At 39.1% G+C, this 25,200-nt stretch overlaps 1 protein-coding gene across 1 annotated transcript; it reads left to right on the top strand.

The window, feature by feature from the left end:
- Positions 1–173: 173 nt before the first annotated feature.
- LOC100716881 (zinc finger protein 709-like) lies at positions 174–25,200 on the top strand. The gene is made up of 4 exons (XM_013145220.2): positions 174–304; positions 20,672–20,798; positions 20,992–21,052; positions 22,400–25,200. The coding sequence occupies exons 1-4, from the start codon at positions 302–304 to the stop codon at positions 25,071–25,073; spliced, it is 2,865 nt and encodes a 954-aa protein (XP_013000674.1). The 5' UTR covers positions 174–301; the 3' UTR covers positions 25,074–25,200.

Here is a 25,200-nt window from a genome sequence, read left to right as displayed (position 1 = left end):
CATAATAAGAGCCTTATCTGGAAGTTCCTGGGTGACAGTCTACCATATGGGCTCTTATCAGCAGGCAGGAGTTTTCTTCCACACTTTGGACAGCAGCAGAGCAGGAGCCAATCAGTGATGAAGAGGTGGGCGCATGAACTGTCCAATCAGGTGAGTCGAGGTGGGTGTGGACTTCCGGTGTCATGGCTGCCCTGTCCACATCATAGTGCTGAGAATTTCTGTCCTCGCTAGACTGCTTACTGATACTTCTACGGCCTACAGCCCTCATGGGAAGGACTCTTGGAGACCAGAAAGACACACAATGGTGATGCTGTGGGACGGAAACCGGGGAAGGGATGGAGTCGGGCTGAGGTGTGAGAGGAGGCGGCCAGAACCAGCTCTGGGGAGCTGCAGCCTCCCTGCCGAGCTCTAGACCCCGAGGTCTTCCTGGGCGTTTCCCTCGGCGGGGTCAGGTCACCTGTTAATGTTACCGCGGGTGCCAGGATCTTAGGTCTGCAGACGCACCCTCATTGGGCTTGTCTATCTCTAACGTAGAAAAAAGGAAAACCAGCACTAAGAAACACTGTATTGCAGGTATTGTAAGAAGCAGTGGAAAGTCTCTCTGGGAGAGGAGTGGGGACCTTCAAAGTTGAGTCACCAACAAATCTGGGTGCAATACCAGTTTGCGTGGCAGAGATAACATCCGCACCCCCTCTCGTGGTCCCTGTGCTGAGTCGATTCTAGGGTTGGTTGTGTGTGTGTGTGTGTGTGTGTGTGTGTGTGGAGTATAGGAAAATTTTCCAACTAGTTTAGCAGCTCACTTTGGGGAAGTGACCTTGTTGAAGGGGAGGTTAAAGGAGCAGATTAGCCTCACAGACACATGTGTGAAATCGCAGGCCATTAGTATGACTGTTTGCTGTGACACAGAGGCTGTACCTCCTCTACTTGTTAAGGGGCTCACCACATGCTCTAACCCTACGTATGAGTCTGAGTTGTCCCTACATTAGGAGAGTTTTCACTGGAAATATGAACAATAGCTTTCTGAAACTTGGAATCATCCTGAGTGGATGGCCAGATGGCTGCTCAATCCAGAGCTCACTTGAGATAACCAGAGCACAATAATTGCCCAGTTATTTAATGGCCACCTCTCACAGGTGACTGTGTGTATTGAAAATGATCATTTGAAACTCTGGTTCTCAAACCAATTTTGTTACCATGTAAAGTTCAAAGGAAATTGAGATTTTAGAGAAAAAGTGGGTATTTCTCAGTTGAAGTTCCTGGAAACTGGGGAGCTTGGTAGAGAGTGGCTGCAACTCCTCACATTAGGGAAAGCTGCATTCCTTGTTTTCTTAAGAAAGTTCGCTCTTGGTCTCTGTCTATAGTTGATTACCTCTTCTTACTTTAATTGTTACCAATATGGCTGCATACACAGCTCTACCTTCTCAGGTCATTATCTGTAGCTAGATGCTTTATTGGTAAGGTTGCAAAACAAACAACTCTTTACATCAGGCTATTTAAATGAAGCCTTCCAGAGAGTTTAGAACTCTGGGGAAATAGTAGGGATATTAATGTATTACCATGTGGAAAGAGGTAGTCTTTTCTGTCAAAGGAAATAAAACAAAAAAGAAAAAATGCTATCTTATAACCATTCTTACTTTTGCAATACTATTTTTTAATAAAATGAACATGTGCTTGAGTCAGACTTCCTGGAAAACTTGAGACAAAGGGGTACTTGGTTGTTGACCTGTCATAAAACTTTGAAACAAAGTACTTTCCAGGTCACACAATTGTCTCTGCTTAGGAACTATGACCTGATCAATGTAGCTGATTGGTTTAGATCATGAGGTCTACTCCCCTTCATGGCACTGTGCATCAAGGATAAAATGCAACCTGTTCAGCTTACTTTCTTGGCATTTCCTGAGTGTACTGTCTTCTGCTGAAGGAAAACTTGCCTCATCAAGAAACTTTTCAAAGTTTACTTCTTTGGCGTGTTTGTGACACCATAGAATTCCTGCTCAGTATCAAGGGAGGGGAGAGTTCTTGCTAAGGACAACTTTCTAAAAGTGCTGTGTATTAAAACCCAAACTGAGAAACACATTGAACTGAGACATCTGCATGGGTATGCTACATGCGATCCTGGGGTGGAGGGAAGGACAGGGGCTGTCATCCCTGAAATGATTGCTGTCTTTGCACTGTTTCTACGTACTGATTTAAATTTGAAATATTAGTTGAGATGGGCTCTGTATAAAACAAGCAGTGAAGCAGAAGTAAATCCCCAAAGTGAGAATCTACAGGCTTAATAATGAATGGGAGAAAATGGAATTTTTAAATAAGGAGTAGCAAAGTGGAGGGAGAAAAAATATGGGGGGCCATTACTTACAAGAGAGAGTTTAAATCAGCAATGACGATAGTGACCTCTTTCTCCTGAGATCAGATTGTTCTGTGACAATAACTGAAGGATTGTGTGCTGCCTTGCCCTGCGAGGGTTAGAGGCCACAGGCCTAAAGAGAGTATAGAAGGCTTGTAACAGATACTCTTGATGTGTTTTATGTTTGTACTGATCATTTCACCTAATCATTTGTGAGGCAAAATTGAAATTAGGAAACTTGGCTTGTAGGTCTAATAATAGACCTACATCATCTATAACCATAACATCAGCATTGAAGTAGAATGGGAAGTGGTTTGTCTTGAATATAAAGACTACAAGATTTGTTTGAAGTTTTTTTTGTTTGTTTGTTTGATGACTGAATGCAGAAATTTTTTTCTGAGCTACACAGCATCCATGTATCTTTCTTAGTTTTTGCAACCTAGTATTGCTCAGTTGTCCAAGTGGGGAGAAGTTTTGATACTGTGTCAACCTCATTCATTACTTAGAAGACAGGCGTGTGACATTTAGCAATGTTGGGGTCCTCTAAGCACCATGATTTACTAAGATTTCAATGCCCAAGGAGACTAAACATGAGGGAGGCCTCACAGTACACAGCTTTAACTTAAGCTTCTGGGAGGACTGGGGCAGGAATATGGTAACACCACACCCAACATGGACAGTTGAATATGAGCCTGTTTCAATGTGGAGTAAATATTTTATGATGTTCCTTCAGTATAATTTACATGACTCGCTTAGTTAAATTTTTACTACTAAAGACAACTAAAATAATTCTAATGGAATTTTGCAGCTTTGTAATTTATTTACTTCTCACTAGTAGTATATGGTATGTTAGCATCTGCTAACTGATGATAGTGGTCATGAGTCACTGCTGTGTCAGCAGCTGGACACCCAGGGTGAATAGACAGTGGTTACAGTGCACTGTGCTCCATAATCTTCATGAGATATTTAGTACTTTATTATGAATTTGTCTATGTGTTACATAAATATCCTCAAATATAGATGAATCTGTGTTGAGCAGGTTGGCAGTGATGTTTGATTAATCAGGATATTCTGTGCATTTTCAATACGGTTTATTTTCACATTTCTTTGGATTGATCACAATATTTTTGTTTGCTAACTCAGCATGTGTAGACGCATTTCTAGAACTCTGAGTAGAGTCCTTAGAAGATGGCTTTCATCAAATCGTTTCCTGTTTCAAGTGTTGTATTGATCTTTTTGCCAGAGCAGCCCAGCCAGGAGAATAGTATGAGTACTATTTGGAAAATGGAACGATACTCTGGGGATTTTTGTTTTGGAGGTGTGTTTGTTTTGCTTTGACTTTGTTTTTATTTGGTATTATACTGAGAGCTCTCACGTTGATCATATTCTTTGACTTAGCACAAAAAGGTAATAGATCTGGCTATGGTGGCGCACACCTATAACTGCAGCACTGGTAAGGCTGAGGCAGAACAGTTGGTGTGAGTTTGAGGCCAGCCTAGGCTCAAAGTAAGCTTACACTCAGCATAAATTACACAGTGAAACTGTGTCTCAAAGAGACAAGAAAAAAGAAAAGAAGGAACAGAATAGAAATTTTCACTAAACACACAGGCTCAGCCGTTTAACCTATGACACTAAGGATGTGCAAGGCTATAGGGAAGACTTCAGTTCCTAGCTCCAATTTATGCTGATTCTGTGAACCCTTCCAGCTGTTTTAATCTTAGAACAAAGTCTGCCTTTCTGTACTAGGTTGCTCATTGCTTTAACCCCACTTCCTCTCACATAATGCTCAGGCTGGAGATGGGGAGAAACTTGGCAAGTCTTACGGTCTTTGCCCATTTTAGGTACCTTGTTATTCAGGAGTTTATGTGTCTACTGCTCCTGTTAAGTTGGTGATTTTTAGATGTTGCTTATTGTGAATATCAGAAAACTTATGCGTGTGTCACAATTCACTTGTTATCCTCATGATGTAGAGCATTAGGGAGCTTACAGCAAGGATAGAGGTCAAGGATGTTGATCAACGTCACAAAACACATAGGACAGCTCATAAAAGAATAAAATATTGGCCCTGTGGATTAAAAACCAGTGGTCAACTTAAACAGCTAAAATGAATCAGCCTAGTGCTTAGTGTAGATGGTCCACTTGAGGGCTGTTGCCAGTGTAAAAAGGAGACCTGCAGAAGAATAGTGTTGTGTGCTCTCATAAGGGGTGGTGTTGTTTGGAGCTGTTTTTTCTCCTGGAACCAATTTGTCATTCTGGCTTCCCGGATATGAACTTGGCAGAAGAATTGGGACCTTGTCACTGAGAATGGCTGCAGTTCACATTGGGAGAGCTCTGGTCCTTACTTTGAGTATCACTTCCTGGCTCTAGAGGGAAGATGTGTGCGTTTAATCTCCAGGAGAAGCTTGTTGTGCTGGCTTCCTGATAAATACTCAGCTGTTCTCATGATTGTAGGAGCTTGGGACCTCATTGTCACTGAGGATGGCTGTGGTACTTTTCAAGCCCTGGTCCTAATGTTGAGCACTGCTTCTTGGTCACAGTGCAGAATCTTTAACCTACTAACACAGATCCTTCACTCTGATGGCATAGACTTTCTCGCTTCTACTGCTGACTCTGGGGCTTTCCCAGTGCAGATCCATGAAACAGACTCGCATGAGTCACTGTCATGGACTCTAGATTTTCAGCTGAACTTAGGTAGGTTATTGCCATGAGATCCAGGTCCCTGCTAGATTTTCTGGGTCTTTAGCATATGGACAGATTTCCTGCACTTTCTTTGTATTTGACTCCTTGGGTGACCAATGTAAATAATACTATAAATTATGTGTCTTGTATTGTCTTGTTTCCCTTGTAAACGCTGACTAAAACAGGCCATAAATATCACTAGTGCTCTCCCTGGAGGTGTCTCCTTTCCACACTTGTGACTCTGCTCACCATGACTCTGTTCTACACCATGGCTTCATGTACTGTGTTCATGCTGTCTATAGACCCTAGAGAATGACGGGTACCATACATGTGCTCTACCACTGCGCTACACATCCAGCTCATGTACATCCATGTTGTATGTTAGAGAGTTCATCTTGTGTGTTATTAATTCACTCATTATTTTCTAGATTTACATCCTTCACTGTATGTGTAATTCTCAACAGGGTCTCTGCTCTGTCTCTGCAACAACTTACTTGGTTTTCCACAGTTCTGGGAAAGCAGGCTTGTCTGGTTCTTTCACTGCTGAAAATGTTGCAAGCACACTCTTTGCTGCCCTAGAAGCAGATGTGAGAAGATGCCATAGATGCTCAGAGCTCTTTGCTGGTGCACAGAGTCTGTATCCAGTTAAAATCTTAATGGGCTCATGCATCCTTCCACCTGTGGGCTGTACTTCCTATTTCTCATATCCAATCAACATTAAGATTTTCTGATTTTATGTTTCATGTATTTATTGCAAAATTTAATTATGTCTTTTAATTTTAAAATTATGCCTCCATTTTTCACATTCGTTTTTCATTTTCAGTGTAAGTCCTTTTCTAAAATAACTGCTTTCATCATATTTTCATATGTATGATAAAGAATTTTTTTTATAAAATCTTTTTCTTCTTGATATTTTATTGTAAGTTGTAAAGGATCAATATACCTTCTCATAATTTGTCCATCCACATGTCATTTTCATAAAAATTAACTTTCCTGAGCCAAAATCCTAAGTTGCTTTTTGTGTCTTCAAAGTCACCTTACCATTTGTGGCTTTACAATTTGATTTTTGAGAATATCATCACTTCTACAGTTTCTTTCTTTCTTTTTGGTACTGGGGATTGAATTTATGACCTCATGCTTGCCAGGCAGGCACTTATGCTGCGGAGCTATATCTCCAGCCCCACATCTACAGTTTCTTATATGGTACTTTTTTTTTAAACAGGTTTACTTTCATATATTACATATTTTCTGAGGCTTCCTAGAGTGCACATTGAAATATTTTTGATGCAAAAATCACATTCACCCGACAAATCAATGAACAATTTACCACCATTAAGGAATGATTTGTACATTTGATTTATACTGCCAATGCATCAAATTTCAGTATTTTTAAAGCAAGTGTATTCTGTGGTAATTCTTAGGAATTTACTGTGTGTACATTTTGTCTGTGTTTCAGGCATAAGTAGTTCCAAGTGTAGCACATGTTGCAAATAGTAGGAAAGAATACTTTTGTTTCCTTACACTTGAGATTTGAGTATAAAACAGTGTCCTTTATTTTTTTAAGAGAATAAAAAATACACAACTTCAAATCAAGATGATAGGAAATTAACAATGGATATTATAATTATAATGTATATTGTTATCTTCAAAGTAGTTGCTCAAATTAAGGAAACATAAACTTCAAGCTTTTATAGGTAAATGGATGCAACTGGAGCCCGTGTTCATAAGTGAAGTAAATCAGACTCATCAGACTCACATGTATGAACACTGTATTGTCTCCCTAGTGTTAGAAATTGAGAGTAAATACAGTTCAAAAGGTACAATAGATAATTGTGAAAGGAAAAAACAACTGGATAAGGGAAGGGAGAAAACAAGGAATGGAAAAGAATATATATATACATACACATGCGCTAAGATAACTGTGCTATTAATTCTAGTAGTTCATTAAAAGGATATAGCTACTGCCTGTAGTGTGTCCTTTGTTTTTCTGAAGGAATTCTAGTAGTTGTTATTAAATTTAGCATTGCTTTACTTCTATTATACTGTATTATCATGCAGTTTAACATTTGCTAGCATACTGCATCATCAAATCAGAGTCTGTACATGATTCTCCTGACAGATGATCCTCTCCAATTTTATTTCTGTCTTTTCTCTTTGCACATGTTTAAAAGTTTGCATTTTGAAGATTTTTTGGTAATAGTATACAATAATTTTGCAAGTAATTCTTAAGCTGTGTGGCCTGTGAGATCATTGCTAGGGGGCAATATGGTCCTTGATTTACAGTGACGAGTGAGGAGTTGTTTTCATGACCTAGACAACATATTGGCAGAGACTGAGTGAGACACCAGGTGGGAGCCTCCAGCTGAGTCCTTTCAAGGCAGATTTCAGAAGTGTTTGTAAAAATTTTAAGCAAGCTTAGTCTTGTAATGAGATGTACTTTTGGTGATGTAGTTTGTCTCTAAAATGTTCATTATATCCCTTTGGCATAGGGACCTTCTTGTATTTTCAGTTCTATTAATAGGAAAATATTTTTTGCTATTTTCACTGACAATCACCCAAACAGTGGTTCTTAAATACCAGCATTTCAGTTTTTTGTGTACTGACCCCGAGATAAATTGTTTGGGAGCCACCTTTTCTTATACTTTATAGTCTGATTGTGTATCGTGTAACTTCACTGTAATGGCATAGTTTCAGTGAGTATTAAAACTATGAGAAACAGTATTTCTTTTTTCCAGTTGATCTTACATTTGACAACAGTCTCCATATTATTGTTCTTAAGATTGGCATCTTAATTCTTCTATATTCATGCATAGAGTTTATCTCTTTAATTTCAATCTTTTTGTCACTTTTTGTCTATCTTGCTTGTGTTGTTCTGTGGTAACGCATGAATTTTTGTTTCAAATGACAGCACAGTAGAGATGGTGAATATCCTTAACTTTGCTCTAATTTTAAAACAATTCATAAACCATCTCCTCACTGTTTGTGACATTTGCTCATTTTCTGGTATATATGCTTTATCGTTAATCATGTTAATCACTGTAGAGCATCAACTGAGTGACTCTCCTTGAATAAAAGGCAATTACCTTCACTTTGGCTAAACCTGGCTCTTTTTCCATGTACTGATATGGACAGAGTTAGCTAATCTATTTCCTTTTCCCTTCAGTTGACTCTAAGCAGTGTAAGGAGGGCTAGCTGAAGTACTGATGGGTAATTTTTGAATCTAGACATAGTTGCTATTTCCCAGCCTCTGTGTGTCTCTAAATGGTTGAGCCCAGCAGGGTGCAAAGAGCCAGTGCTCCAAGACTGTATACTGAGGTTAATTAAGCCTCTGGGTAATTTCAGTAACTATGACTTTCCTATACAACCTCAGCAACAGTTGTTAGGAACAGGCTGTAGTCCATTAGCGACATTTTATTGTGACATAACAAAACATTTGCCTCATGACTGATGGCAAGCATGGATTTATAACTATAAATATGGGATTTGTTTCACTCTAAGAAGTTACAGGTTTTGTTCAATTTTCAATGAACAAGCAGTGCTTTTTTCAATGAAAAAGCAGCCATAAGCAATGAGATTGCTTAAATGTGTTTGTTTTTATTTTAAATAGAAAGATAATTATACAAAACAACCTATCACAGAATCTGGAAAGAGTGGGGACAGGAAGCGTAGTTTGTTGCTGGGGATTGGTGGAGGAAGGTAGGGTTCTCTGAAACTGTGGGGGAGACAGGCAGGTAAATGGGTCACATTTGGGTCAGCATCAGAATCAATTGTGGACTAGTTTATCTTTGTAAACAAAATTCCAGATAAGCTTTATTTTCATTTATATGTCCTATAATTGTTACATTTGAAAATGTTTTCATATTTTCACTTACAAATTGAAGGTCAATGTATTTATATTTTGAAACTTGAGTCTTTGGAACATTTATAATTTTAGATGGTAAATCTAGCATATTACTTTAAATTGCCACCATATTTTTAAGTATATTTGAGTCTTTATAGAAGTTTTTTATTTCATTTTCTATTGTTTTCTTTGTTGTCTTTCTAATACTGTCTAATAGTTCTGATTTTTTCCCTCTTTGTGTCCATTTCATTTTCTGTGGTTCTGTTTTCTGTTGTCTCCTAAGATGTTCAAGAGAATTACATTCAAGTATTGTCTAATTTTGCAGTGTAAATCATATGTATTTACGACTAACTTACGCCCCAGTTTGAAATGTGCTATTGTTCAGACTCAGTCCTGCACGTTAGGACAGTCACAGTGTTTCCTCTCCTGTGCACAATTCATGCCACTCGTGTTCCTGATCAATAGTTCTAACAATCTAGATTGCTATTGTTGTCAGTTTGAATTTAATGTCTTGATTATAAAAAGAGAATCTATAGGAATACATTCATGTCATTTATTATTCTCTCTACTTGTATAACTTCTGCGTTGTCTTATTTTTAATGTCTAAATCTTTACTGGTGCTTTCTACAAATACAATTTGTTGCCTTAATGTTCTTGGTCTCTGGTTGCCCCCACCAGTTTTTGCATAACTAACATAGTTGCCTGGTTGTCTTTATGTAATTGCTCACTGTTTTTTCAGAACTATTTTGCTACATATATTTGACTCCATCCTGAGCCATATTTTCCTCTCATTTGTGGGTTTGTTGCTGTTGCTTATTAGTCTCATGAGTCAAACGTCAAAATCATAGTGTCCTTGATTAGTGTTTAGAAAGTAAGAGTGAAGTTGCTAGAATTGGATGTTTCTCTTCCTGGAAAGCCTTTGTGTCCCAGGGGTTCAGGCTTTGCAAACATTTTTTTTTTCCAGTCAGAACTTATTTAATCCACAGAATTTTAAATACGACTCTTTTTTCCTACATTATTCTCAGAATAATGAAACTTTTTTTCTGATACTCATTATCTGAACAGGCAGTGTGTCATGTGGTAAAACTGAGTCATTTGCAGATCTTCCACAGTAGCCTCTAGGGAGTTTCCTTCTTAAACTCCCCTCATTCCTGTTCATCAGGACTCTGATAGTTTGCCTGCCTTTCTTCTGCTCTTGGTTTCCTGTCAAAAGAAATTTCACATCTGTCAATCTGCATCCTCTTTTTTTCAGTTTGGAAACAACGGATGGATTTCATCTTGAAGGACTTTGGATATCAATTCGTTGCCATTTTTGCCATTTAACAATGGTTTATACGCCATTCCAGCTTAGTAATGTGTTAGTTGATCATTTGATATTGAGGGAAAGTAATGCTTTGCACTCCTTTCCTGTGTTTCCCATTTGAAAGCAATATAATCATTCCATTGGGTGAGTGTGCAGACCCAGCCTCCCCATCCTCACAGTGTGTGGGACAGGATGGGGCCAAGAGAACCTGCCCAGCAGCTCTGGGGAGGCGCAAGTTGGGGAGCATGTGGGTGAGTGAGTTCCCATTCACCCCCGTCCTCTTTCCACTGGTGTTGGATTTGTGCTGCCCATGTCATGATGCTGGTCTTTTGGGACGACGCTGACCCCCAGTCCTGCCCATGGCTAACCTTGTCTGCTGCCCACATTGCAGATGCAAGCTCTTGGGCTGGCTCTATCACATGGGCCCTGTGATGTCAGAAAACATGCAAGAGCTATGAGTGTATTCAACAGTGACCCGTTCAAAATGAAAATGAGAAGTTGCAAGTATTTTTAAATGTACGAATATGATGTATATGATCCTCAGTGACCCAGGGTGTTTTACTTTACTGTAAACATAATGTCTTCAGTGGAAACTAGTTTCACAATTTAAAATTGTGAGCCATACACAGTGGCACACACTGCTAACCCCAGCACTTTAGAGGTGGAGGCAGGAGGACTGTCAGGAGTTCAAGGTGAGCCTAGGTTATGTAGTGAGTTATACAAGGGAGGTTTGAGACTATAGAATTCCTATGTGGTAGAGCAGCAGCAGCTCTCAAAAGTGGGTCAGATGTAGTTAGGACAGCTTCTCCCTCTTCCTCAAAGACTACAGCTCCTTCTGCCCATAATCACAGACTCTGTCCTGAGCACCTGAGGCTGGGCACACCCAGGAGTAGCTCCAGTAAATCATGAGTTCTGAGTGTTACGTTAGGACCTGCAAACGCCTAACAACAAAACTGTAAGTCTCTCAGCTTGCTATTTTAAATATATATACACTAGGTTATTTTGTCAAGTGTGCTTGATAAAAAAGTAGAATTCCTTTTCTATTACGTATAATCATTAAGCTTCAGGGATATGATATCAAACTTTAAACAGTCACTGCATAATTAAAGCAAATTAGGTCTTATTCCTGCTACTATTGCTGAAATAAGTTTTGGCATTGTTGACTTTCATAAGAATTTCTAGCCAAATTGCGTTCTAGAACACCCTGCATCTCTGTTTAGTCACCAAAGTTTGTATTCACTTTAAAATGAGACAGGAAGCGTCTTTGGGGGTTTCAGTAACACAGCTCTTAGCAGTCAAACGTGAAAATTGAAGCCTGTGAAGCTATGCAAAATAGAAAGTGAGGAGGAGCCGAGAAACTGAGTGACTCTGTCCACTCGTTGCAAATGAGAACTAAGGAGTAATAAAATCTAAAATGTGTAAATTTTGTTGTAAAAAGAGAGGAAGGGGAAAAAAGAGCTCTAACGGATATAACAGCAAGTGTGTATAGGGATGTTGAATAGCTGACTATATTAATGTTTTTGGATCATTGAACACAGCTGTTTGTAGTCTCTCTGTTTGAATGTCTACTTTGTATTCTTTGATACTGTGATTTGAGCAACTATTTCCAAGATGATAATATGTAATCTATTAACAGGTGATTTCTTACTGTTATGCTTTTTTTTGTAGTTCTGTATTATATGTAACCTTACACTGCTTTGTTTTGTTTTGTGTTTTTCTCTTTTTCCTCTTAAATAAAAAAAAAAAAAAAAGAATCTCTGAAACTTCAGTCGAAGCAGCATTTACGTCACCTGGAAAGATATTCAAGTAATTGAAATCTTTGCCCAAGGGGAAAGTCTGTGATACTGAACTTTCTCTGACATATACCAAAATCTGCTGTAGCACAAATATTGGAGGACAAAGAACTGCAACCAAACCCTCCCCACACCCAGTCTGCAGGGTCACAGGTCTGCAGCAGCAATGAGCCTGAGTCCACGCAGAGCTTACTATGGATTTGACAGTGTGTTGATATTCTCTTGCTGTATCAGTGAACTACACAGTATCCTGTCTGTTCTTGCTAGTACTTTCTCAGCAAAATGGATGTTTTCTTAGTATTTCAATGAATGTTAATATGCCTATACTGATTTTAAAATAATCAGGAAGACTCTGTGTGATTTTTGTGAATTAAGTTGAGAGCTAAATGATTTAGAGTGATTCCTTCAAAAAAAATTTTTTTGATGAGAATAACTTACTTTTCTTAATGAACATGGTTTTAGTGATGCTAAGACTATGAGAAACAAAGTGGCTTTTTTCCAGTTGATCTTACGTTTGGCAGCGTGGTTCTCTTGTTATTTTCCTAAAATAATACATCTTGATTCTTAAATCATTTATGAAAATTGATTTTCTCCTTCACTTCAATGCTCATATCATTAATTTCTGTTTATTATCTTATAACATCATTAGTTTTTACCTCACATTACTCAGTAGTGGAGAGAGCAAACATTTCTATTTCTAATTTTAACATAATACCTACACAGTGCCTTCAGGGACACATGAGTAGTTGTGTGCTTCATGTGTTTTATCTAGGTATGAAATTTCATTTAATATTTTTCTTCTTTGGAAACCTTTAAGACACAATGAATATTAATTGAGTTTTAGAAAATCTGTTTATGCCAAGATTGAAATAATCAGATGAGGTTTTTCTTTAATGATTTTTGTGATGCATTTTATAATAGGTTTCTTATACTGAGACATCATTTGATCAGATAAATACCACCTTCCTATAATGTAGTGTGTGTGTGTGTGTGTGTGTTACTGTAGATTAACCCTGGGATATGACACAGCCTAGGCACCCATGTCATAAGGTGACTACCTGCAAACAAGAGAAATAAGTCTCTCTTGTCAACTTCTATTTCAATAGGTAATGATTTGTCCTATAGTGAAAATCTGTCTAGGTGAAGTGTGCCTTTCCTTACACACACCACATTTGAGTTCAATATTGCATAAATCTGATAAACTAGCATTTTCTAAACTTGTTTTTCTTGAATAACACACATCTGAGACCACGAGTGTCTTTCTTTTATTGTGATCTTTTTATTAGTATATGTTTATAAAATATAACAAATATAGATGTGGGAATTGGCAGATACACATTGCACATTGAGTAAAATTGAATCTTGAGCAATATATTAATAGTTTCCAGGAACCACTTGGAAACTCTTTGTGAGATAACTATATGAAGGGAAGTTTTGGATTGATACTACAGTTGTTTGATATGTCTTTGATTTTTCTAGTCTTCCCCTTCTTTCAGTACCTGATTTGAAAATTTCTGTATTTGTAATCATTTATTTATCTAAAGGATAAAATTTAATGAATCCTAATTTTGTTACATTTTTAGATCTTTTAATATATTACAGAGGATGTCAAAAATGTAAGATCTAGCAAATTGCTCAGTAGCACACAATTAAGTTGCCATTTGAGCTGTGCCATAGTGTAAGATTTCACCATTGTGTCTCCTGGTTTGAGTCCCAGCAGACACAAGAGCCACACCTGTTCAGAACGGTGGCACCTGACCTCAGCGTGTTCTCTTTGGCTTCCTGGCCTTCCTATTGCACCTGCTTTTGTACTGTCACAGCACTGAGGAGTCTAACAAGGATGCTGTCTGGAATGAATTCCTACCACATACATATATGTACCTACTGTCTGCTTTCTCCATCTCTAAATTTATGCTCAATGTTGCAATCAAACATTTTCTACCTGCTGTATCTCCACTGCCATATGACATCTGTGACACATAATCACATATTCTTCAATTTTTGCTGCACTCAACCCCTCTTCATGGTTGTGGGATCAGTACACTATGTGCACATTTTCATGTCCCAAGTTACATTATGTACAGCCTGTATGTATGTATATGTTTGTATTTAAAAAGACTTAGAAGCTCTTGGGACATAATCTATAGGTATGGTCCAGCACAGTATTTCATGTGTGTTCTCATTGTTCCTGTGCTGTGATAGGCCACTGAGAATAGCCACAAAAAGTATATTCCTCGTGCACATATCAAATGCCATCATGTGTCATTTAGCACTGTTCCAAGGGAGTAATGCATTTCAGTCTTAATAAGATTCAGACATATCACAGTTCTATCTTGTGAACAAGAGGAACTTCTTATGTCAGTCAGTAGGCACAGAGCAGACAGGGACTGTATCCAACTGAAATGATAGAAACACTAATGCTCAGGGAGGAGGTGGACAACTGACACTTGTCTGATGCTTTTTAAACATGCAAATTTTCAGAATGGCTTTGTTCTGCCCACTCTTCTCTCAGAAGTAGGAAACAAATTTTCTCTGATTATCAGAGAGCCCACCAGACCTGGTGGATGTAAAACTCACCAAATTTTAAAACATGGATGACCTGGTCCAGGAGATTTTTACCTCTCAAACTCCTTTTATCCTTATTCACTGGGACATGTCATATATTTCAATCTTTATCATCCATGAGTTACTTAACAGCAATTTACACCTCTGTAGGTTTCCTCTTTGTGCTATAGTAGCCTGTAAGGATTGTGGATTTTAATTCATCTTGCTGTTTGCTATTGAGAATGAAGCATTCCTTCTTTGTCTTTTCAGGTGAGCTAGAAAGTAGAAGTGCATAAGTTCACTTTTTGATTTCTAGTAACAAATATTTAACCTTCAACACTCATTCCTTTGTGTCCCACTTGAGTATGATCTGATCAGAAATCTAGGTGCTCAAAACTTTGGGCCTGACAGGTATTTTGACAGTCTAAAACTCTGCTTGTAGAGTGAGTTTTCTACTATTCTGCAACCTCTCAGGCCAGCTCCTGTGGAGGACCACATGGAGGACTCTTGAAATAGGAGTATTTGTTTCCATTTTGGCTACACCTGGCCCTGTATCCATGTACTGATATAGAAGAGCTGGCTAGAACTTTTCCTCATCCTCTCAGTTGACTTTAAGTAATACAAATCAGTCTTTCTAAAGTAATGTTTTTGTGTAGTCTTTGAAGTAAGTTGACAGGTCATTTTTCCCCCATGGTGTAATTCCTCTAAAACACATATGAGCCAGGCAGGAGGGAGACCCCCTTCCATGTGTCTGACTGGAACTGAGCCTCAAAGTAAGAGGCTATGATCTTCTAGGGCATAAAAGTTACACTTCACAGCTGAAGAACTGTCCCAGAATACTAGATACCACTTCAGATTGTGTTATGCAGATGAGTCTGTCTGCATATCCCTCTCTCTGCTTACTGCAGAGGTGATCTCAGGCCTCTCACCTTGCCCAGCTCATGGTGCTCACATACTTCCAGCCACTCTCACAGTCTTTCATCCCCAAGTCACCCCCTTTTTCAAGAATTGGTAAAACCTGGTTTTGGCCTTGGATCAAGACTTTGTTCAGGTTAAACATCATACTAGCTGGAATTAGGACTCCCTGGGCCCCCCACAAATACAGTGTACTTCAGTGTCTTTGTTCTCCTCGTGGTTACATTGGAAGTGGTAGATTGGAATTAAATTACTAGAATTCTAGTAACTTTTCCATTGGGTTAGAAATATAAACTCCCTGGGGCTGGGGATTTAGCTCAGCGGCATAAGCACCTGCCTTATAAGCAGGCGGTCATGAGTTCGATCCCTGGTACCGGTAAAAATGAAAAAGACAAAAAAAAAAAAAAAGAAAGAAATATAAACTCCCTGAACTGTGATAAGGTCTGGAAAGGGCTCTCCATAGCTTCTTTCACTCGGTGCACTTTACACATGATTGAGAGTCCTACCCTAATCTACTAGAATCCTCAGGTAAGTGAGTAATGTTCTTCATAGTTTTCTGCAACCTAATTCACATGTGTGACCATGAAAGTCACTTCTCTCAAGGATACATAGGATATTGCAGCACAAATAAGAAGTTTATTCGTTCATTAGTTTAATATCTGCCTTGTCCTTCTCTGATGTTTTATTCTAACCTCCTTCTGGTGTCCATTGTGCAGCTTGCGCACTGCTTGCTGCTTGCTGGGTGTCTGCAGATCTCACATTTGCAAATGTACTGCTTTGTTAGCTGTGCTCAGACTGTAAATCACCTCTCATTTTCCCATGTTAGAAAGTATCAAAGCAAGGATAAATTTCTTCATGTAGTAATTTAATGTTTATAAATTTTTCAATTAAAATTATTCTCAAAAAAAACTATGGTGAGTTTAACAATCATAGCAATTTATTTATCATGGGAACCTTCAGAATGTTTTACAACTGAGCTTTGGGGAATGTTAAGAGCATCCACTGTAGATCTTGTTAGGCTCGTCTTTGTCTTCCCAATGGAAAATACTGTAATCTTTACTGTGTCATTGCTTATGGATTCACTAAATGTGTAGTTGGCACTTTAAGTGTCACTAACAGTTTAATTTTATTTTTACCACTTTGCAATAGTCAGTAAATGAGTTCTTTAGTAATTACATAGAAAAACCATTGTATTAAAGCAGAAATTGTTCCTCCCAGTTGCCAAGTTAATAGTTCCTATTCCAGATCCTGTTCCCATCTCCTGGAAATGTCTGGTCACTGAAGATTCATAGATGGTCACTGTGATGCACATTGATGCCAAGTGATGCACTGTGATCCCCAATTGACAAGCCATTCTGCCTCTGTACTTCCTGCTTGATTCTGTCATATATTCAAGAGGCCACCAGAGATCAGGGCCTGATACTTTGGAACTAATATTGATCAGTACCTGTCAATATAAATAAATCTACCTACAAGTCCTGGGGGTTGTTTTGATGTTTCTGCCTATGGTTGCATCTGGTGCAGTAGCTGGGAAGACCAGTCATGCTGTGGATGGAGCAAGGACATTTCCAGGTCTTGATGGAAAGGTGCACACTCAAGATTTCTGGAATCCTCTCAGATCTGGAGGAGGATTCCTGGCTCTCCACTCAAATGGCTCACATCAGACCCCAAAGGGAAGAGGACACAGTCTGTCTGTCCGTCTGTCTGTCTGTCTATCTGACTGCCTGCCTGCTTGATTCTGGTAGTACCCCCAGTTAGTCTGTAAGTCACTCTTGCTCAGTTTGAGCAGAAGAAGAACTTGATTAACTCTCGTTGATCAAGGTTGAATGATTGGGTGAGTGGAATGGAAGTGTAAGCAATAGGCTGTTCTATAGTATGAGCCATAGATTGCTCTGTCTGTGCACTAAGATTGGAGAACACTGATTGCAGAGGCTGATTGGACCCCCACCTGTGGTTCTATGGTGATTGACATATGGCTTAACAGTGGGCTCACACCCTCCTAAGTTGAGTTGCACTAAGTCTCCGTGAGAGGCATGGTCTGGCAGACATCTGAATGGTCTCTCAGAGGGGCAACCACCCTTTGTCTGCTGCAATATCATTCAAAGATACACAACATATACCATAGGGAGATGGAATGGCAACGAATTAGTTAAAACTCACAGTCCCTCATTGCAAGACACGGGGCCTTTATGGAGTTAAAAATGAAACCAACCTGCTACCTGAATCTCAAAGAAAAAAATTGATAATGGACCATTCTTCCTGAGAACTCCACATTGGCACCCTTGCAAGCCACTGCAGTTGGGCACCCTGCTCACAAGTTATCTACTTCCAGCCAACTGAACCAGTTCCAGTTTACTGACTGCGTTTTGCCACACAGGTTCCCTGGAGACATGCCTATCCTGGTCAGATGGCATCATCTAACAGCCATCCAAGACGACTCTTAGCAATTCTTTCTGTGTTACACAGTTTGACTGAGGAAAATAAGATTGTCAGCCCTGACAAATGAGTTGTTCCTTACCAAGCCTAAATAGATAGAATATACTGAGCTCTATCAAATTGGGCCCCTGTCTTTAAAGATTCCTCTGTCAGAAAGCATCCATCATTGGAGCAACTAGGACTCTTGCTTCTTGCCCCTTCTGCCAAGCACAAATTTGCAGCCTGCGAGGACATCTCCTTTGCACCAAGCTAGTCAGCCTCCTTCTCATTTAACCCTGCACTTTCAACTTTGAATTGTTCCCCAAGAAATAGATGGTGCCTGCATTAGCCTGAGGCAGATAACTATATACCCTGAAGTTGTGAAAACTCTCCCCACAGAGATAGGAACTAAAGACTCACGATGGGCCTTGCCATCAACCATGTCACCTTACTACTATCCCCACTGCTGTCAGATGTCATGGGAACAATAACTGGACTCTGTGCTTCAGTATGATAAACTTTTAATCACCTTGTGCAAATTTCCATGCCCTGAACAATGCATCCATCACCTTAGACCCCAGTTCCTGAGCTATACACCCTTTTAGGATGTTGTAGAATTATAAGATGCTTTCCTCTGCTTGTGACTTGCTCCCATAAGCCCCTTGGAAAATCCTGAGATAAAAGGCCAGCTCTGTTAGACTCAATTGCCATAAAGGATTAAAACTCCCTTGGCTCTATACCTGTGTCCTGCACAACAGTAAAGCCATTGTACTCGTCAAAAGAAGCCCACAAAGCTGACTGAGAGACTCTGAGATTCAGAACCAACCAGAAAAATTTTATTTTGTATTGCCAATGGACTCCAAGTCTGACCTTCCTCCCGCTTGCATTCATCACCCCAAGCTGTCGGCTGGCTGTAACACCACCACCAGCTCTGTCTCCTGCACCACAGTCTCCTGCTCTACTTTCAGCAATTCCTTCTGCCTGTTTAGTACTCAGAATATTACCTATTTTAGATGGCTTCAAGCCTGGCTGAAGTCAAAAGACCCTGCCACTGTGATGTCTGGATGAAAACTCCTTCTCCAACTTTGTGCAATGTGACAAAGGATGAAACCTAGATCAGTATTCACTGCTTTCCTGGCTGACTTCAAAGAAGGAGGCAAGGAGCCAGTAAATATGTCTAAAGTTACTGAAGTTACCCACTGAAATCCCCACTGGAAAGAACTCTGCCAAAGCAGATCCTGTGGGATTGATGGCAGTTTGTCAAACATGGATTCCTGTGCGTGCTTGAGTGCCCTGTACTTCTCCTAGGATGTGACAGGCCTCCCTCAGACTTGGTTCTACTGTCCCAGACTTGTTGACTCTGACTGTATCCCAAGAAGAGCAATGCACCCACCAGCCTTAAATGACTGACATTCATAAACCTGAGATTTCAAAAGACATTTCTCTGAATTCTCAGTTTATCTTTCCCTTTTCAAGAGGTAAATCAAGTATTGTACAAGGGATATGAAGATGAAATTATTTCTCCCTGTTTGCTATATTACACATACTGTGATTTGTGCTCCTTTGTGACACAAGAGCTCTAGAATGAATCAGTATTGCTTTATGTCCTGTATCTATATGTTCTGCCAAAGCTTCATGCATTCTCAACTGGGGAATTTCGGACATGGCAGGATCTACAGTGTGATGCTGGATTTTGATACACAGTGCTAAGATTAAAGGTGTGAGTCCTACTACTGTGGGTAAAATGTAAGGACAGAAAGAGGGTTGTTGTCGTTTGTTTCATACTGCTTACTACTTTTGCAGCCTTCTGTCTGCCATGGGCTGTTTCTCCTCTGTGATGCCCTCTGTGCCATGCCATCCTATGTTGGAGCCTGTCATGCATTGAAATTTCTGTAAACATGAGCCCAGATAACTCTTACCTACTTTAATTTTAGGTGCTGAGTATTTTAGCAGTGACAAAAAAGTTAACTGACATATATTCTATTTACATGCCAGCCCATTGAAGATTTTTAGTTTGTCATTCTTTCAAATAAGTAGTGTCCTTCAAAATGGATTTTGAAACTCTTTATCTTAAAGAAGCTGTTCACATTGCGTGTATGTTTGGTACTGAAACCATTTTTGTCTTTCATTGTATCATTTATTATTAGTGCTTGTTAAATTTTCAAAGTGTTGGTAGTCAATATATTTCATGTTTATTTTTATCATATTCATCTCCCATTTTCCCCTCTTAGGCCACTTTTCAGGTCACTGAGTCATAGGATAAAAAGACTTCCTTAATCTATTTTCACAGTTCTTAGATGCTTTCCAATAAAAAGTGTAATTGTTTTCATTATCTCTCCAAATTAGAATTCATACATCTGCTTAGTGTCTAAGCCTTTGTCAATGAAAGCAGCTTGAAGTTTTAAAATGTTGTCTAAATTAGAGAAGAAAACAATCAATTCCCCGAATAACAAACTGAAAAAAAAAAGATATTTTCTTTTGTATTTTATTTGCTCCTTTAGAGTAATTCATCAGATAGTTTTCTATTTACTTTTTGCACTTTGATTCTGATTTACAGGATCCTTCCATACCATGCTTTAGTGCCTTTATACAAGTATATCCGAGTTTAACCAGCAAGAGAAGCAGTGCTCCCATTCAACTGTTGGGTTAGCACTAAGTTCCAGTGTTGCATCAATTTTCCTGTATGACAAGTGCAAATGGATAAAGAGTAACAATCTGATGAGCAAGACATGAAAGAAATATTTGGAAAACTGTATATTAGCTTTTTATGAGTAGAGCTGAAAATGTTCATGTTTGTATCTTACTCTTCTTGAAAATATTTTTTGATGATATAGGAAGCAGTAACCTTCAGTGATGTGGCTGTGAACTTCACCAGGGAGGAGTGGGCTTTGCTGGATCCATTCCAAAAGAAGCTCTACAGAGATGTGATGTTGGAAATCTTTAGGAACCTGGCTGCCATAGGTAAGGAGGATATAATTTTGTCATTCATGCAGTTGGAGAACATTGGCTGGTGCTCACCAGTGTGGTTTGCTTAATGGGAAAATGGAAACAGTAGAAAGCATCTACCAGGCATAGTCACATTGTAATGTGAATGGAATTAGAATCGACTGATCTATGTGTAGTAAGTCATCATTTTTCTGTTTCTGTACCTTAGGAGGGATGTCAGATGACCAGCAAATTGAAGGCGAATACAAAAATTGCAAGAAACATCTACGGTAATTTGTACTCAGAGAAGAAATTCCCTCAAGTGTCAGAATAGTAAATCCAAGCAAATTACACAAAAAAGACCATTTTCAAACTTCTTTAATCTCACAAACGTTCTTAGTGGATATACCCATTGAATATGTCTCATCTTAACAATTGAGTATTTGAAGTATTTCAATATCTGAAATGTAGGTGGTACTGATGCCAAAATAGACATTCTATTTTATACAACTCTACTTCTTTTTGAGGCAGGATCTCACAATGTAGCCTAGGTTGGCCTCAAACTCACAGTGCTTCAATCTCCTAAGTACTGGATTACAGCCATACACCACCACACCCAGCCATTCCAACTATAGTTTTACTACATATATTCCTCAAAATGTTAATGTAAACATATTATAGTGGTGCTTAAAAGCACGTTTGTAGGGCCAGGGATTTAGCTCAGTGGCATAAGCACCTACCTGGCAAACATGAGGTCATGAGTTCAATCTCTGATATCACCCCCCACCAAAAAAAACCCTACACATTTGTAGCTGCACAACCTAGAAAAGCTAAACTCTGGAATAAGCTTAAATGTCCATTTACAGATGAGTTGATTAAAGAAAAATGGAATAGCCTGGGCATAAATGACATGCTTGTAATCCTAGTATTCTAGGAAGCTGAAGCAGAAAGATCGTGTATTTGTGCTCACCCTGGCATCCTAATAATTGATGAGACCATTTCAAAATAAATATAGTAAAACCCATGCATGTATTTTAGTGCTAAAACCCTGAGTTCAATTTCCAGCACTGAAAATCCTATGATGTGTGCCTATCGTATTCATCCACAAAAGAATGAAGTGATGGCATTTGATGAAATATGGATGTATCTAGAGCCTACAATATTAGATTAAATAAACCAGACAGAAATTTCAGTATCACAAGATACATTTTGTATGAGAATCCCACAACATTAATTAAGGAGTAAATAGATGAGAGATGGCAGGAAAGGCAGAGATAGACATTTTGGAATTGGCAAACAGGCTCAGTGGAAGGAGAGAGGATGGAATCATGAAGGAAAAGTTGTCAGAAATCATCAGTAGATGGAACATATTTCATTAAGATGAGTTTTCTCAAAATTAAAGTAAGTATTGTGTATTGTAAATGGGTTGATTACAGACTCCCAAGTGCTCTGTAATCCCAAGGATCCCAAGTGAATCCTTCTATTTGGGGAAAAGCTGTGTCCAATCATGCAAAGTGTACCGTAAGTGGAAGACTAAGTATTTTTAAGGGCACCAAAGCAGATCTCCTCATTGTGAATCTTCACTAAAAGACACTATTAAATATGACTTACTGTTTTGGTGCTCTCTCTTTTTACAGAACTGAGGAGGTAGAACAATCCTGTCAATATAAATTATGGTATCAACATGGCAATATGGTTTCTCAGACTCCAGATACAAATGTGCGTATGACAGTAGTTGGAATACACCCAGGTGAATGCTTCTCCAGAAGGCCCCTGTATGAGCAGCAGGAATTTCAAGAGAAGCGGTCTAACTATGATGAATATGGCAAGTCATTCACGAAACTCAAGTGTTTTCAGAAATATGCAAAGGTGACTCTCGGGGAGAAATTCCATGAATATATGCCATGGGCAAATTATTACTCTGATTACACTGAAAATATTACCGTTTGGGAGAAACCAGATGTCAAATCATTCATTATACCCAGTGATGATCAAATTGGGAAAAGACATCACCAAGAAGTGAATATGTACACATGTGTACCATGGGGAAAAGACTTTAACACTCACTATGATATTCAGACAGATGAAACAGCTCACTCTGGAAATAAAACCCATGTAGATAAACACTATAGAAAATCTTTCACTAACAATTCCATGGATAATCATAAAAGAACTAGCAATGGGGAGAAACTCTGTGTATGTAAGCAATGCGGGGAAGCTTTCAGAAGTGAACATCATTGTCAAATGCATGGGGAGAAAGCCTATGCATGTATGCAGTGTGGCAAAGCTTTGAGAACAAGTGGTGTTTGCCAAAATCATGAACAGACTCACACTGTGGAGAATCCATATGTGCATAAGCAATGTGGGAAAGGTTTCAGCAGAAAACATCACTGGCAAATGCATGAATGGACTTGCACTGGGGAGAAAACCTATGTATGTAAGCAATGTGGAAAAGCTTTTAGCAGAAAAAGTAATTGTCAAGTGCATGAAAGGATTCACACTGGGGAGAAACCCTATGTGTGTAAGCAGTGTGGGAAAGCTTTTAGCACAAAAAGTAACCATCAAGCACATGAAAGGTCTCACACTGGTGAGAAACCCTATGTATGTAAGCAATGTGGTAAAGCTTTCAGCAGAAAAGATAATTGGCAAATGCATGAACGGATTCACACTGGGGAGAAACCTTTTGTATGTAAGCAATGTGGAAAAGCATTCAGCACACGCCGTAAGTGTCAAATACATGAAAGAATTCACACTGGGGAGAAACCCTATGTATGTAAACAATGTGGCAAAGCTTTCAGAACAAGTGATGTTTGTCAAAATCATGAACGGACTCACACTGGGGAGAAACCCTACGTATGTAACCAATGTGGAAAAGCTTTCAGCAGACAATACAGTTGTCAGGAACATAAAAGAACCCACAGTGGAGAGAAACCCTATGTGTGTCGGCAATGTGGGAAAGCTTTCAGATCACAGAGAAGTTGCCAAACTCACATATGGAGTCACAGTGGTAAGAAACCTTATGTATGTTCACAATGCGGGAAACCTTTCAGTAGCAAAGCAGGTTGTCATTTACATGAAAGGACTCACACTGGGGAGAAACCCTATGCATGCAAGCATTGTGGCAAAACTTTCAGAACAACTTCTGTTTGTCAAAGTCATGAACGGACTCACACTGGGGAGAAACACTTTGTATGTAACCAGTGTGGAAAAGCTTTCAGCAGACAATATAGTTGTCAAGAACATGAAAGAACCCACAGTGGAGAGAAACCCTATGTATGTCAACAATGTGGGAAAGCTTTCAGATCACGGAGGAGTTGTCAAACTCACATATGGAGTCACACTGGTAAGAAACCTTATGTATGTTCACAATGTGGGAAAGCTTTCAGCAGCAAAACAGGTTGGCATTTACATGAAAGAACTCACACTGGGGAGAAACCTTATAAATGTAAGCAATGTGGCAAAGCTTTCAGCACAACAGCTATTTGTCAAAATCATGAACAGACTCACACTGGGAAGAAACCCTTTGTGTGTACACAATGTGGCAAAGCTTTCAGCAGGAAAGAAGGTTGGCAGATACATGAAAGGACTCACACTGGGGAGAAACCCTATGTGTGTAAACAATGTGGGAAAGCTTTTAGCACAAAAAGGAATTGTCAAATACATGAAAAGACGCACATTGGGGAGAAACCCTATATATGTAAACAGTGTGGGAAAGCTTTTAGCACAAAAAGAAATCATCAAGCACATGAAAGGGCTCACACTGGTGAGAAACCCTATGTATGTAAGCAATGTGGTAAAGCTTTCAGCAGAAAAGATAATTGGCAAATGCATGAACGGACTCACACTGGAGAGAAACCTTTTGTATGTAAGCAATGTGGGAAAGCCTTCAGCACACTCTGTAAGTGTCGAATACATGAAAGAATTCACACTGGGGAGAAACCCTATGTATGCAACCAATGTGGAAAAGCTTTTAGAACGAGTGATGTTTATCAAAATCATAAACGGACACACACAGGGGAGAAACCCTATGTGTGTAACCAATGTGGAAAAGCCTTCAGCAGACAATATAGTTGTCAAGAACATGAAAGGACCCACAATGGAGACAAGCCTTATATATGTAAGCAATGTGGGAAAGCTTTTAGCAAAAAAAGGAATTGTCAAGTACACGAAAGGACTCACACCGGGGAGAAACCCTATGTATGCAAGCAATGTGGGAAAGCTTTCAGCAGAAAAGGTAATTGGCAAATGCATGAACGCACTCACACTGGGGAGAAATTCACATCAGTGTTTAGTATGTGGAAAAATCTATAGTCATTTTGGTATATTTCATGTGGCAAGTAGTATTGTGAGAAGTAATTAATATAAAGGTTGTGCACAAGTTATCAGTTGTCCTTCATGCAATAATGTATATTAAATGAAAACCATGTGAAAGTAAAAA

Source organism: Cavia porcellus, unplaced genomic scaffold (assembly GCF_034190915.1).
Source record: "Cavia porcellus strain 051 isolate PalLab524CR breed Dunkin Hartley unplaced genomic scaffold, mCavPor4.1 scaffold_12, whole genome shotgun sequence".
In the NCBI taxonomy this organism is placed as follows: Eukaryota; Metazoa; Chordata; class Mammalia; order Rodentia; family Caviidae; genus Cavia; species Cavia porcellus.
This window is presented reverse-complemented; position numbering and strand designations above follow the sequence as displayed.

Coding starts and splice junctions, on each gene's coding strand:
- LOC100716881 (XM_013145220.2), top strand. Junction 20,799..20,991: donor TAGGAACCTGGCTGCCATAG/GTAAGGAGGATA, acceptor TCTGTACCTTAG/GAGGGATGTCAGATGACCAG. Junction 21,053..22,399: donor AATTGCAAGAAACATCTACG/GTAATTTGTACT, acceptor CTCTTTTTACAG/AACTGAGGAGGTAGAACAAT.